Below are 16,350 nucleotides of genomic sequence, written 5' to 3' on the forward strand. Positions count from 1 at the left end.
AAATAATATTTTGCCGAAAAGTCATTTTCGACCCCTATTATCTCTAAATTAACTAGCCCGGATCTACGGGCGTTACAATTATCTCCCCCTTAGGATGATTACGTCCCGGAATCATCAACGAAACAGGACTCACATGATGACTCCATACGTTATCTCTTCATCCTAAGTAATAACCGTAAATTTGATGTTTCTTCGAATGAGTATCTAACTCTAAGACTTCCTGACTGCAGGCGGTGCCCGATCTTGGACCCGTTCTCTATCTCATGTTAGACTTCCAAAAGATCTGATCCCACATCGACTGGGAAGGAGAACTAAGCATTCCTTATAAGGGGTGTGGATACCTTCCCTATCACAACGCGTTTTAAAGTCGTGGGGGCAGCAGATCCCATAAGAACTCTGCAGTTAAGCGTGTTCGGGCGGGAGTAGTACCAGGATGGGTGACCCCCTGGGAAGTCCTTGTGCCGAGTGGACCAAAGCGGACAATATTGTGATATGTGCCAAAGGGGGATGTTACAAATGGTATCAGAGCCAGGGCATGGGTCGATGTGTTCGACGGGGACATCGAACCCTATAATGGGGGTGAAAGTGGGTTAGATCTGATCCCACATCGATTGGGAAGGAGAACTAAGCATTCCTTATAAGGGGTGTGGATACCTTCCCTATCACAACGCGTTTTAAAGTCGTGAGGGCAGCAGATCCCATAAGAACTCTGCAGTTAAGCGTGCTCGGGCGGGAGTAGTACCAGGATGGGTGACCCCCTGGGAAGTCCTCGTGCCGAGTGGCCCAAAGCGGACAATATTGTGATATGTGCCAAAGGGGGATGTTACACGTACCTTCGGTCCTTATCTTCTTCCGGAGTGCGAGACAGCTGGTCCGAGGTGGCACTCTTATCCGAAGCTACGCCCCGCGTAGCTGCTGAACGCCCATCGTACCACCGAGGCTTCACGCCTATAAAAGGCATGCAAAGTTGCCCGGATTTCTCACACATTTCTCCACTCTTTCTCTCACTACTTTCTCTCTCTAGATTCCCTGAACCCTCCTAAACCCTAGTTAAATCCCTTGGCACCCTAAGGAAGCCCCAAGGCTCCCGGAGTCCCGAGAAAAAGGGTCTTTCGGTTTCGGAAACGCTGCTCCGAGCAAAGCCCGGTTTTCTCTAAAATCCGCTGTAAGTGAGCTACGCGTACACAATTTTTAATATAGCTTTCAAATAATAATAGTAATGTTATTAGGTCCTTAATATAATTACTTGGGTTATTATTATGAGTTATATTGAGTGTTATTTAACACTTATATAATAATAATAATAGCTAGACTATTAATTAGTCGTGGTTGACGTTAGACTAAACCCTAGTGGTATTGATACTAGGTTTTATCGCAGGAAAATTGTTTTGAGAAGTATCGAAGCGCTGTCCGAGTGCTGAGTCACCACCTTTCAGGTGAGTGCATAGTTACTTTCAGCTTACACGTAGATATGAAGTATTTTATATAAATTACGTGCTATGTGTACATATTATCTGAATATTTGCTATCTATGCAGGATGAACATTTTTATACATGTTTTTAATGATTTAAACTGTATATGTATTTTATATCTACGAAAATGTTGGGGTAAAACATGGGTAGATGTATTAGTTGCTGTGTGATAAAATGAAATAATGAGAGGCCTCATTATAGATGTTATTGATGATCCAGTCATCTAGCGGAGTATAGATGACGACCACAAACTATTCTAGACAGTCCAGTGGAACACTAGCAGGCTCGCAACCTGTAGGTGTTTATTTGAACTGTGTGTTTATGTGAACTGTGTGCTCACCAGGTGTGCTCCATCCCCTACATGGTTGCCTTAAGGACATTTATTGCTGAGGAATCCCCTTAGCTGTAGTTTCCATCCCGATGATAGTCCTTAGACTAGGTCCCTTGTGTTAGATGTCTTAGGGACGTAAAGTGAGGATAACGGGAACGGGTAATCGGATTTGTTTGGTTTGATAAAGTTAATAAACTTATTTATTGTGGGTTGAAAACCCTATGTGCTCACCAGGCTCCCAAGCCTGACCCACTCAGTTTCTTGTATTACAGGTAGTGGCGCATGAGCATAGATGTGATGTCTTAGGATGAGAGATTAAGGGATTTTAGGCCTGTAAATACGGAATAATGTAGTAAGGCCTATGTTGTATTGTTTATGCTTATGATCTGTATCGAACATGACATCCCGATTCTTTTTAATGAAATACATTTCTATGGAAATGCTTTTGATAAATCTTTATCATATTTTGTTTTAGGACAAATTCCGCAACACTTTTATTTAAAATGTTACTCTGATTTTTAAACAAAGCATAAACAAAATCGGTCTTTTCTGGCCGTGAAAATGGGGATGTCACATGATGCCTTTGATATATAGATTTCTTAACCCACATCGATCTGGATACAGACCTTGCATGGATACACTTGTGATTCCTAATGCAAGTTTCCACCAAAAGCCCACTCGGAATGGCCACTCATAATACCTTCTCGCAGAACCTTCCCTAAACTTCTGAGTATCCATTTGAATCTACCCCTATCCTTAACTGGGGCACTACCAGAACCACGTCGAATGATTCTCGAAACACACCGACTGAAAACTTAAACCAAAACCAAACCATATGATGAACCAAAATCTTAAGAACCCTTGACTCTTGCTATGCCATTACCAACCACTGCTTCGACGAGCAACAATGATCAAAGCATGAATTTTCGCGATACATCCAACCCTTACCCGCTCCGGTGCACCCCAACCTGGGCATCCAATCAGGATAGTTACCAAGAACTTTATGACTTACGACTGCATAAGCAATTTCCAACTTAAGAATCACAAATCTAACAACAACTTGCGAACAACTGGAATTATAACGCATACAACTTGCCTAGAATTTCTGATAGTTGACTGAGACTTCCCTCAATCCTTACTGCTTACCTTATCCAAACAACAGATTTACGACTCGCCCGACCCCCATTAATGCGTCAACACCGAAAGCACTACTAGCAGAAGAAATAAACCAGCATGATCACTAGGCCCACAACCTATGGCTGGAATATCCGTATATAGTTATGGATTGCCTATGAGCCCAGAACATGAGTCTGGTATGCCTTCCCTGGCCCCTAGCCCATGACTGGTATGCTCCCGATAACCTACCGACATTGTCGTCCTCGTATCATTGGCCCAACACTTAGGGCCTGAAGATACCCACCTCATTCCATCACCTTGAAGGGACCTAAACAGCTCCCTTACAATTACAACTAAGCACCACAAAACAATTACCAAGCAAAGCCTTACGAAAACAGAGTCGCATACAATTCACGGATAGGATAAAGGTTGCACTCGTGGTCCAAATCGGAAGCTAGAACCCAAAAGAACCATGCACATTATTTGAACCAAAAGCCCTAATGCCATATTGCCCAGTTTACACGGAACACCCCCAGACACATACTTCAGAAATCCATAATTTCATCCAAAAAGAAAAGAAACACCGGAATAATCGATAAGGCCACCTTACTCAAAATAGGAAATATCCTCATGATCGGTCAAACAAGACCCCATACTTGTGAGACTGAACGGATTCCATCACTGCCCCACTAGTTCGAGAAAACCTTCAAGATGATCCTGAAGGTTACCAACATCTAAGTTTGCCATGGACCAAGCTCTCACTCTACCATTGAGGGGAAGACACCTGAAGACCGAACGAACAAAAAATATACTAAACAGGAAGGTAGATGACACATTCCTTGACCTTTAATTGGCACCACTTAAATCCTTAAGAGAATTCCCGCTGAATAATAAACTCAACGACCAATGGCCTCGAATACCTTGACACCCAAATCAAAGAAACCACAACCCACTTGGAGCTGAACATCTTGCTTCTAAAAAAGGTTCCATCAATTGGCATCTGCCCAACAGATCTGAAAGCAACAAACCATCCAGCGAACTGACATAACCCTTAATGAATGGCGTTCACCCTGGGAATCCCAATTATCCCCCACTTAGAACTCGAACCACCACCCATTGGTAATGAACCAAAACATAACCCAAGCAGCCGATCCAGGTACAGCCATACTTGATCATGAAACAAATATCACCTCCAGAATGGTCCTTGTGACATCCCCAAAATCACGGCCAGAAAAGACCGGTTTGTTTATGCTTTATAAAAATCAGAGTACTTCATTTTATAAAAAGGTTGCGGAATTTGTTCCCAGAAATACATGATAAATACGTTATTAAAACATTTTCGAAGGAACGTATTTTATTCATTTCAAAATGTTTGGGATGTCATCGTTAATACAGAAACATAAGCATAAACAGAACTTACATTTATTTACACTAGTGATCTACATCTCTTTAAATCTCTCAGTGTAAAGTGACTTCGTATCAACACCTGTGATATAAATAAACTGAGTGGGTCAGGTTGGGAAACCTGGTGAGTACATAGGGTTTTCAACCCACAATAATATAATTATTATTTTTAAACATCAAACAATCAACCCAATTACCCATTCCCGTTATCCTCACATTACGTCCCTAAAACATCTAACACAAGGGACCTAGTCAAAGGACTATCATTGGGATGGAGTATATCTGGTGAGCACACAGTTCACACAGTTCGAATAAACACACAGTTCGAACAAACACACAGTTCGGTTAAACACACAGTTCGAATAAACACCTACTAGTTGCGAGCCTGCTAGTGTTCCACTGGACTGTCTAGAATAGTCCGTGGTCGTCATCTATACTCCGCTAGATGACTAGATCATCAAGAACATCTATAACGAGGCATCTCATTATTTCATTTTATCACACAGCAACTAATACATCTACCCATGTTTTACCCAACACATTTTGTAGATATAAAATACATATACAGTTTAAATCATTGAAAACATGTATAAAACGTTCATCCAGCATAGATAGCAAGTATACAGATAATATACACACACAACACGTAATTTATATAAAATACTTCATATCTATGTGTAAGCTGAAAGTAACTATGCACTCACCTGAGTAGGTGGTGACTCAACACTCGAACAGCGCTTCGATACTCTCAAAACAATTTCCTTCGAGAAAACCTAGTACCAATACTACTAGGGTTTAGTCTAACGATAACCGCGACAAACTAATAGTCTAGCTATTATTATTATTATATAAGCGTTAAATAACACTCAATATAACTCATAATAATAGTCCAAATACTCATTATAAGTTCCTGATAATGTTACTATATTAAAACATAAGCTATACTAAAGATAGCGTAGGCATAGCTCACTTACAGCGAGTTTTTCGCAAAACCGGGCTTCGCTGGAGCAGCGTTTCCGAGCCGAAAGGCTCTTTTCTCGGAGCCGTCGGGCGCTCCGGGGCTTCCGCCTCGTGCTAGGAAGTTACCCTAGGCTTTAGGGGGTTAGGGAGGCTTAGAGAGAGAGTTTAGAGAGAGAAAGAGAAGTTGGAAGGTGTGAGAATGAATGGAACCTGGCACCTCTATTTATAGGGGAGAAATATGATGGACTCGTCGATTCTGAGTCATGACTCGTCGAGTTGGTCCATGTGGTGGCCTTCTGGTGGTGCCACGTGTCCAATTCTGGTGGTGCCACGTCACCCCCTATCGCGTATCAGCCCTCAAACTTAGAAAAATCATAACTTTCGCATACGAACTCCGTTTTCGACGTTCTTTATATCCACGCGTAGGTAAAATCAAGATCTACAACTTTCATTTAGACTCCGTCGGCTAATTATCGACCGATCTCAAATTTAACTGTAGGAGGCGTTTAGACTGTTAAATGACCGCGAAGAATTCGTAACTCCTTCATACGAACTCCGTTTTCGTCCATCTTTTTACCGTTGAGTTCCTATTAATGAGATATTCAACTCTCATTTAGGTCGCGTAAGCCAAAAACCGCTCGAACTAAAATTCGAGTTTCGGGTCGTGCACTGCTAAGCTGAATCTTAGAAAAATCATAACTTCCTCATACGAAGTCAGATTTGGGCGTTCTTTTTATCGACGCTCTTAGTTTAACATATTCTACAACTTTTGTTTAGATTGCTAAAGCTAAATCTCGCTCTATCGTAAATTCACTATTTACGCTTCCCGGTGCCGTGCCGGTTTTGCCGTAAAACTTCGACGGGCCATAACTTCTTCGTTATAACTCGGATTTCGGCGTTCTTTATATGTACGGAAACCTTGTGACATAGTCTACAACTTGGTTAAGATTATTTATTCTAAATAATCTTTTGTCGAAAAGTCGTTTTCGATCCCTATTGCCTCTAAATTGACTAGCCCGGATTTGCGGGCGTTACAGTCCTCCAGGTACAGATCAAACGAACCCCATGAAGAACCTGAAATACAGCTGAAAGACCTTTGACCTTCCCATAATAACCACTTATAAAGAATAGGCAACTACTGATTTACGATCCAAACAAACACACCTGCAAGTAACCCATATGACAATACGACAACTGAATTCCCATCTCCCAAGAATATAGCCCATGCTCACATCACTAAGACACTCGATCCACATCAGACCACTTGCGCACACCAGTGCTGACATGCCGTCGCCAACCACCGCGACCAACAGACCTCATGCTGAGAATCCAACCTAACTTGGGAGGTCAAAAGCCTGCTCACTCCCTCTGACTTGAAAAAAATGAAGGCAAAAATCCCTACTACAGATAACGACAACCCAAACCGACAATCCGCCACTTAAATCCCAAATGCAATTCCAAATTGATCATGACGAACACTTCCTCCCCATGTCTTGAGGGTCGAGGCACGACCTCTAACAAAACCATCAAGACTTCCAATCAACATACTTACCCGGGTTTGAACCATTCGACCCACATCAATATCGCCACATGGGCTTGAACAACACAAAACCCATCATCGCCTGAGCAGCCCAAGCCAAAAGATCAACAGATACTGAACCATTGCCTCGAACCATGGTATTCGACCATGCTATCTTTCTTGACCAGCCCTTAGATTCCACGAAAGCTTCCTTGAATCAAGTATGGATCGTGTGCTTTCATTAGTACGGTCCCAATACTACCTTCCACGCCTATCCATACTTTCCTCAAGAATTATCTCGGTTCCTCTATGACCCGGTCATAACATTCATGAATACTATTCAACAGCGAAACAACCGCACTAAAGGGCTCCTTAAGCTATCCTAGGATTCCACACTTCTCTATCATCAGCTGCTGAAGAGCCCCTCACAATGTCAATTAGCCATTCCATGAATACAATCACATGCTGTAAAGCTTAAATAATCCTTTGAGTAACAAACTCATCCCTACAACGGTTGGATCAGACAAGAGTTGTGCAGCAGGGTCAAATCCGTTACTCTGAGATTATCCAACCTTTTCTACATGTGACTTGACATATTCACTTAGTGGATAACTCACATTACTCATGAGTTCCACAAAGCACAAAGCAAGCAACATTCGTGTAGAGGAGCCGATTGACACTAAAATGTGATAAGATCGGACATATTCTCCTACGAAATCCTCGATCTCAGGCTCACAACATCTCGCGCGCATCTTCGCCCTGCCCTCACTCTCTCAAGAGTGGCTAATAATTCCTTATGCCGACCCACTATGAACCGCACCCAACCGTCACACCCCCAAACCGGAATGGCGGAAACGTTCGGGGTGGTTGATGTCATGCGTAGTATCACAATAGTTGTATCATAGCAAGCATAGTAAACACAACCAAACATTGAATACATACTTGCATCCATGAAGTGTTCTAGGTCCCCACTAAGTTGTAGTACACGTTTAGGGTCTTAGAAATGAGTTTATGGTCTTAGGGTGTGTGTGTGGTCGCATACGGGGGTGTGCTGCCGCACAAGGGTGTGTGTGGTCGTACACAGGTGTGTGTGGTCGTACACCCTACATGATGATGTCCAAAAAGCCAATTCTAAGGTGTAGCAAGGCTAGGTTCATGTCCAACTCGAATATTGAAGTCCAACTCTCACTTTGGAGGGTCTTTTAGGAGTGTGAGGCCACCTTATGTGGGTGTGTGGCCGCACTCCTTCAAATAGATGAAGAACATGACGGGACTCAATGATTCTAGGCTTAGATTAAGTGGTTTTTCAAGCACAACAAGCTAAGAGATGAATTACTCACGATTTTGAAGCCTTGGGAGGGTTTCTGGTTGAAGAGTCTTGAGAGAAAAGGTGTTGTGTGTTTCTAGGATGTTAAGGGAATGAAAGGAAAGGGGTCTACCCTTTATATAGGGGTGGGTGTGTGGCCATAAGGGGTATGTACACCCGTACACCCATGTGTGTGGCCGCACACTCCTCCGAAAGGGGTGTATGGTCCGATTTCCTCACTATATGACTTGTTGACTTGTTCCTAATCTCGACTTTGGTCATACTCAAGCTTAGAACACTTAAATGAACCCTTACACAACACAAGAAGTCAACAAACACAAGTTTAAAATTGATTGAATCTGACTAAGTGTACAAGATAGAGGTTCCGGGTTGTCACACCAACCCAGAGAAACCACCGCAACCACATCCAATAATGCGACTGACCGGCTAACCCCATACGACTCATCCATGAAACTTCCACCAACCCTACAGCACTCGCGTATGTTATCTATACATAACATTGGACCCTATAGACATTCGAATATCTGATCCAACCCTAATCCCTTCATCAAACAAGAACATGAAGTAAGGTCAAACCAAACATTCTTAGGCTATAAGACCTTAGTTATATATAACCATGATGCATACACTAAGCAACTACTGTAATGATGTCAATTTCATAAAAGAAAGGCCTTAGGCTATCAAGCATCATATAACCAGGCAATTCTATCATGCAATTCTTGAAGATCCCTAGCCTATCACTAGCATGTTGTTCTAACATATCACAATATCAAATAACAATATGGTATTTTGGGGTTTACTTAGTGGCTTCGGCCGATCATACAAATCACATCCTTCTTCAGTATTTTGAAAACCATTTGAAAATCTTTTCCTCATTTCGAGACTGGATTTACAAAAGTGTTCCTCCAATTCACTCAAACCAAGGCTCTGATACCAACTTGTAACATCCCAAAAATCTTATAAAATTTAAACATTTCAAACAACTCTTTTTCTATAGAAGTGTTTACAAAAACCGTGGTTCCTAAAACATTAATTAAAAATCAGAATCTCTTTCAACATAGTTTTCAAAACATTCACATTATCAGAGATTCCCAGAAATCATAAGTCCAAAACACGAGGATGTGTAGTTGTGTACGGTCATGCCTTCACCTTGCCACGATCAACTGTAAGCGCGAAACTTAGTGAGTTCCACCAAAATACCAACACCCAAACAGAAACATATACAAATAACAACATGTATTGGGTCCACACCTAAAAGACTGGATTACCCCTTGAGCCCACAGTATGAGTCTGGCTTGCCTATCAGGCCCACAACTCATATATGGCTTGGTCCCTAGCCCACAACATAAGTATGGCTTGCCCTTAGGCCCAAAAGCTTATGTATGGCTTGCTCCCTCAGTCCTTGGATTGGAATACCAATAAGTAGCCCTCAATACGAGTCTGGCAACTCCAAACACTGAGCCAAAACCTAAAAAAACAAACTTCATTAATACTCATGGCTAATCCAACATAGAGCTCAATAATGGCCCAACCAACCATGCTCACTTTTAACCCAAGCCCATTGGGCCCACTAAGGCATATGTGACACCCCAATTTCACGGCCATAAAAGACCGATTTGTTTATGCTTTGTTTTATAAAATCAGAGTAAATCCTTTTGATTAAAGAGTTGTGGAATTTGTTCCCAAAACAAAATATGATATAATTTATCAAAACGTTTCTCAAAGAGAATGTATTTTCATTAAATAATAAAACCTCAGGATGTCATGTTCCGATACAGACCAAAAGCATAAACAATATAAAATAGACCTTACAACAGTTATTTATAACTACTAATCTATAATCCAAAATCTCTCGTCAGGTCCATCAACTTATACCCTTGTGCCATTACCTGTAATGCAAATAAAACTGAGTGGGTCAGGCTTGGGAGCCTGGTGAGCATATAGGGTTTTCAACCCACAATAATACATTTATTATATTCAATTATCAAACAATCAACCCAAATACTCATTCCCATTATCTCCTTTATTCCTTAAGGATTTACCCTAAGAATCAACTATCATTTATCCATTTATTCCTAAGGATTGACCTAAGGAATTGACACAAAGTCCACCACTGCCAAGGTCCACAAATTACGACCGGTAAACACTTAGTTCAACATACTTAACAAACACCTAGTTCTAACACTCCTAGTGAACAATTAATTCAAAACATCTGGTGAATACTTAGTTCTAAAACACTTAGTGAACACACTCACTTCAACAACACCAAGTGAACACATCTAGTTCAAAAATACTTAATGAACACATTAAGTCCAAAAATACCAAGTGAACACATAGAATTCGGAAATACCTAATGAACACATTGAGTTCAAACACCAAGTGAACACATAGAGTTCAAAAATACCTAATGAACACATTGAGTTCAAACACCAAGTGAACACATATAGTTCAAATATACCTAATGAACACATTGAGTTCAAACACCAAGTGAACACATAGAGTTCAAAAATACCTAATGAACACAATGAGTTCAAAAATACTTATTATTTCGTCTCACATCAACTATTTCATCTACCCATGTTCTACCCAACATATTTGTAGATGCAAACACATATACGGTTTAAATCTTTTAAAACATGTATAAAACATTATTTCAACATCCATCTCAAGTAAACAAACAATGTATAAACACCTAGCACGTACTTCATAGCAAATACTTCATATCTATGCGGTAGAAGAAAGTGAATATACATTCACACATATAACAACAAAATATACACATAACACGTATTTCGTATAAAATACTTCGTATTTATGCGTTAGAAGAAAGTAACCACACACTCACTTGGTTAGACGATGCTCGAACAACACTACAGCTCTAAGAGTAGTATTCTTTGGTGAAACCGGGATCACTTCGCACACTGGGCTTCTCGCGGGCAGAGCTTCAGCTCGGAAACTCTTCTCTTCTCAGGATCTTCGGGCTTCGGGACTTGCTTCGGGTCTCGGGGTTGATACCGGGGCTTTGGGGGTACTTCTTTTCACGTAATTCGAGGTAAAACGGGAGAGAGAGAAGAGAAAATAGCAACCCTAAACGGCTGGCCCTTCAAATCTATTTATAGGGCAGAATCTGCCGTTGCCACGTCGTGGCACCTTTTTCCATGTCGTGGGCTTGATCGTCACTGCATGCGTCATCGCAAGTTGCATCTGGGGGACTCCCGGAGGTGTCAGAAGACTTGCCACGTCGTGGCACTGCTTGCCACGTCGTGGTATCTGACAGTTTTGGGGTTTCGCTCCCCGAACTTCAGAAATTCATAACTTTCGCATACGAACTCCGTTTTCGACGTTCTTTATATCGACGAGTAAGTGAGATTATGCTCTACAACTCTCGTTTAGACTCCATTGGATAATTTTGACTTTATTTTTAATATATTATAAATATATTACTTATATATTATCTTTAGTAGGCCGGGACAGAAAAACTCTGTTCGAAATTCATAACTCCTTCATCTGAACTCCATTTTCGTCTGTCTTTTTATCGTTGGACTAATATCGAAGACATATTTGAATCTCGTTTGGATCACTAAGGATAGATATCTATCTACCTTAAATTCACTATTTACGTCGCGCTGGGTCGTGCCGGTTCTGTCGCGAAACTTCGACATGTCATAACTTTTTCGTTATAACTCGGATTTTGGCGTTCTTTATATGCACGGAAACCTTGTGACATATACTACAACTTGGTTAAGATTAATCCTTCTAAATTATCTTCCATCAAAAAGTCATTTTTGATGCTTATCGTTTCTAAATTGACTAGCCCGGATCTACGGGCGTTACAACATAACTACCAACTAGGCCCTCTAAGGCCTAAATCCAAACAGGACCCACAATGCCCAACTCCAAACTCCTTAGGCCCAAAATGGGAACTTCAATCAGATCAGTCCACACATGGCCCAAAACAGAAAGCCCAAACCCCAAAACTAAGTCCAAGATCAAAAGCCCAAAAGTCCATTGGTGACACGAACGCAGGGCATTCCCATGTGGATCGCTGGACGTTCCCCACTATACCATCCATTGGGACACCAGACCGGAACGCGCGACGTTCCCCAGCCTTACGCACGACGTTCCCGGCTAGAAACAAAAAAAAATGCACAAATGACTTAATAGCTAGAACACAAAAACTTCAAATTTGACGTCATTTGGGGCTCCGCCTCACAATTTGCCAAAACGCAACAAGCTTGGAATCTTTATTAGTTTCAACACGGTAAGCCTCAAGAGCATTCTGTAGCAAAGTATTTTCATTTTCACCATTTCCGACATCATGCATCTCCCCACGAAACACAATGGTAAACCGAGTTATGAGTGTGTGCGTTTCTCCATTTGGCGTAGAGTAGATATTTTCTTCGTGGTTGATGGGCTTTACGGTTGTATATGTCGTCGACTCTACTCCAAAAAGTAGTCGAAGGGTAGTCACGGTGGTGTAGATCTAATGCTACATCAATCCATGCACAAGTGAGTAATATTTCTTCTTCAGTGGACCGAACAATAGCTATTTTTGTGATGAGGTGTAGAAAAGAATGTAAAAATAAGAAAATTAAGAGAATATAATTAAAGAGATTTGAATAGGATGAAGAACGAATAAGGATGAGGGTATTTATAGTTTAAGATTGAGAGTTTAAAATTTGAAATTTTGAAAAAAAAACGGTTATATTTTTGAAATTAGGTAATTTTTGGAAAGAATATAATTTTTGAAAAAAAAGGTTTAAGTAATAAATGGATTAAAAGAAAAAAAAAACTCTCTCTCATTGGTTCACCCTCACCAAGTTGTCGAGTCAAGCTCAGCATGCCAAGGCCTCGGTTGGATGTTCGTCAAGTTCATCGAATGCAAGCCGAATACCACACCCACCAACATTAGATAAATAAATAACATACGTAAGGATCGAAAGGTAGGACATCAATTTTAATTTGTCATTTTATATCCATTTTTCATCATTGAAGTTTTATATTTTATAATGGGTAAAAAGTGCAAAGTTTCAAACTGTGGGCCCATCGGCGTACACATTTTCTAAGTCAAGATCTTCCATCCTACACACAACTTAACATGTTCTTCCTTAATCCCACCCTAATCTCCCAATGTGAAAAGCGCCTAAGAATCTCAATCTATATACAAATCGAGTGATCCTTTTCTAATTCATCCTCAAATTGCGTCCACCATCCTCCCAATCCTTCATCCCAGTTTCAATTACATAATCCTGTAATCCCTGAACATTTCAATCAAAATTAGGTCAGGGTTTTGTTGTTCATGAAAATGGCTTCCGAAGACACTGGTTTAGTTCTATCACATCGTCTCGACAACAAACACCCTCAGCTCCTCTTCCAAGACGACCCCAATTCAAGTTTCCACTGCAACCCACCCAATCAACGGCCCGGTTCTGGACCTGATCGTCCGGCTGCCGGTGCTGCTAACAACAACAACGGCAAAGCCACTCGAGAGCTTACCGGCTTCATCGACCACCAACACCGATATTTTCAACCGGAATCCACAACTGAGTTCCGGCAGAGCATGTACAACCCTGTCTCGGTCGGTATCCAGAACTGGCATGGCGGAAATGGGAGAGCATCCGATTCTCGTAGTGGCGATGGATCGGATGGTAATGAAGATGAAGATGACGTGGAGGGGCTTGTAAATAGCAGCGATAATAAGAACAATAACAGTAGTAATACTAGTGCGCAGAGCAGTGAGAAAGAAGGGAATGCAAAATTGAATCATCTTTCTTCTTTTGGTATGATTTTCAGAAAACATTGTCATGTTAGCTTTAGATTTTCATCTGTGCGTACTCAACTTCTTTGAATGATAGGTTCTAGCAGGGAAGTACCAAAGGCGGGAAGTATTATACCTTCAAGGAACGATCTAAATGATGCAAGACCAAGTTCATGTGACAATCATCATCATCATCATCAAGGACAAACGAATGATTACCCAAATGCTGTTGCAGTTGTGGATCGTGATAGTGATTTATACTATTCGCAGTATCTTCATGGGGCTGAGGGTTCAGGAACAGGGCTCAAAGATATGTTGGTTGAAAATGGTTGTGGGTTTAGTGGAAGAAAGGATAATGAATCAGGGGATTCACTGAGAACAATACTCTCAGACCCTCTAACGTGAGCTTCTTCAAATCCATTTTCATCATTCTAATCAATCAATTATTCCACAATATGTCTTCTATTGTGACTTATGGTTTTTTGTTTGTACAGAGGATCACTTATGGATGATGCTATGATACTCCCTTGTGGGCATTCTTTTGGAAGTGGTGGAATGCAGCATATTATGAAGATTGTAAGTTTCAATTATAAACATTTTTATATAAAAATTTTCATGTTATCAGTTATCTGATTTTCTTATCATACAACACATTTTTTCAGAAGGCATGTTACACTTGTTCACATCCAGTGGTTGAAGGTTCAGTTGCTTCAAATCTATGTAAGAATATTTCAAAACCACTCAATCATCACACATCCTCCTCTATAAGTATTCGATTTCACATTATAATTTGTTAAAATTCACATTTATTGCTTAATTATATAGAAACCAATATTTAGAAAAGCAAGATTTTTCATCAAATGTTGACCAAGATATATGCTTATAGCTCTGAGAGCTGCAGTATCAGCATTTCGTAGGGAAGAAGAATCACAAGTTCACCATTCATCTAAAAGAAGAAGAGAGAGATTAGATCAGGTTTGTCTTTGTCCTTTTTTACTTTGTGGAACTCCATGTTAAAGGGGTAATTTGGTAATTTAGTTTCACAGATATAATAGGAGTAACCTGTATTGTATGGATTCAGGACAGAGTTAATTATGGTGATTCAATGTTCATGGACACACCACGAGGCAAAGGTCTTCAATTCCCATTTTCTGTTGCTGATCGTGTTATTATCAAGGTTCTTATATTTTTATTTTTATTTTTATAAACTTCCATTTTAGATGCATAAATGTCTTTTTTTTTTTTTTAATTTATTTATTAAATTTAAGAAGAATGAAAACAGGGCAACAAGAGGACTCCAGAACGTTTTGTTGGCTGTGAGGCTGTTGTCACAACTCAATGCTTGAATGGATGGTTAGTTTATTTATTTATTATTATTTTTTTAATATAGAATCTTTATATGCACAATTAAATATTATGTTTTTATGTATTTTGTTCTAAGGTATGTGGTGAAAACGTTGGATAATGCAGAGAGCATTAAAGTCCAATATCGGTCATTAGCTAAGGTTTCTGATAATTCATCATCACAGCAAACTTCAAGTAAGATAACACCCAATTGGCTCTAAACCCATGTGGCATCTTTAAATGTATCATGTTTCAAATGTATGTGTGTGTGTTCTAAAGATAATTGTGTAGCAAGTTTTGCATATGTGACTGATTCTTATACGCAAAAGAAGCATATACGTAGTAGTGTACATGTGTTGTAAATTGTAGAATATTTCCACACCAAAACTTGATGAAAGAAAAATGGGGTTTATTATATATTGTCTTATGCAATGGCTTGGGATTATGAGCTAATTAATCAATTTGTAGTCATGTTTGGATGACAATATAATTCCAATGGAAGGATAGTGTGAAATTGTCATCTTTATTTTTTGTGTGATGGAAAATAAGGGAATATGTATATATATATATATATATATATATATATATATATATATATATATATATATATATATATATATATATATATATATATATATATATATATATATATATATATATATATATATATATATATATATATATATATATATATATATATATATCGAGGAAATGGTACATGAATACAAGTGGTAAGTGGTAACACAAAGATTTGACTAAAGAAAAATACAAAAAGTACACATCTACCCGTTTCAAAATAGGACAAACAATGATAATTTGAAAAAGATAAAAGACAAAATTGCAAAAATGGTCCTTGTGATTGACAAATTTATATGTTTTTGGTCCAAAACGAAATGTTGGTACACCATTGGTCCAAAATTGGATCTTTTTATTGTTTTTGGTACCTATACACTTAAAATGACAGTTATGCCCTTATAATTTACATTTTTTATTTTCTTTAATCATTGAAATACATAAACTAATTTAATTTATATATATTTTTAACATAAAACTAAAATATAAAAACAAATAACTCATTCCCCACTCTTATCTTAAAGAAACCCTTCATCATCGGCTCC

General features: G+C 39.5%; 1 protein-coding gene across 2 annotated transcripts; it reads left to right on the forward strand.

Annotated features, from left to right (window-relative positions):
* The first annotated feature begins 13,210 nt into the window (after nucleotides 1-13,210).
* On the forward strand, nucleotides 13,211-15,649 carry LOC111885367 (U-box domain-containing protein 62). 2 transcript variants are annotated; one of them, XM_023881631.3, is made up of 8 exons: nucleotides 13,211-13,910; nucleotides 13,986-14,289; nucleotides 14,383-14,464; nucleotides 14,551-14,608; nucleotides 14,775-14,863; nucleotides 14,970-15,065; nucleotides 15,171-15,241; nucleotides 15,359-15,649. In XM_023881631.3, coding segments are annotated over exons 1-8 (1,182 nt in total). In that variant the 5' UTR covers nucleotides 13,211-13,429; the 3' UTR covers nucleotides 15,360-15,649. The 2 variants fall into 2 exon arrangements, with proteins under 2 accessions (XP_023737399.1, XP_023737396.1); XM_023881628.3 differs by having other exon boundaries at nucleotides 13,212-13,910; nucleotides 15,330-15,649.
* The last annotated feature ends 701 nt before the right edge of the window (nucleotides 15,650-16,350 follow it).

This window comes from Lactuca sativa, chromosome 9 (assembly GCF_002870075.4).
Source record: "Lactuca sativa cultivar Salinas chromosome 9, Lsat_Salinas_v11, whole genome shotgun sequence".
NCBI classification, from domain to species: domain Eukaryota; kingdom Viridiplantae; phylum Streptophyta; class Magnoliopsida; order Asterales; family Asteraceae; genus Lactuca; species Lactuca sativa.

Bases quoted from the DNA above. Each gene is read 5' to 3' on its own strand.
- LOC111885367 (XM_023881628.3), top strand. From the start codon at position 13,430: ATGAAAATGGCTTCCGAAGACACTGGTTTAGTTCTATCACATCGTCTC. The intron at 14,465-14,550 runs GTAAGTTTCAAT...ACATTTTTTCAG, and splicing joins TGCAGCATATTATGAAGATT to AAGGCATGTTACACTTGTTC. The intron at 15,066-15,170 runs GTTCTTATATTT...GAATGAAAACAG, and splicing joins CTGATCGTGTTATTATCAAG to GGCAACAAGAGGACTCCAGA.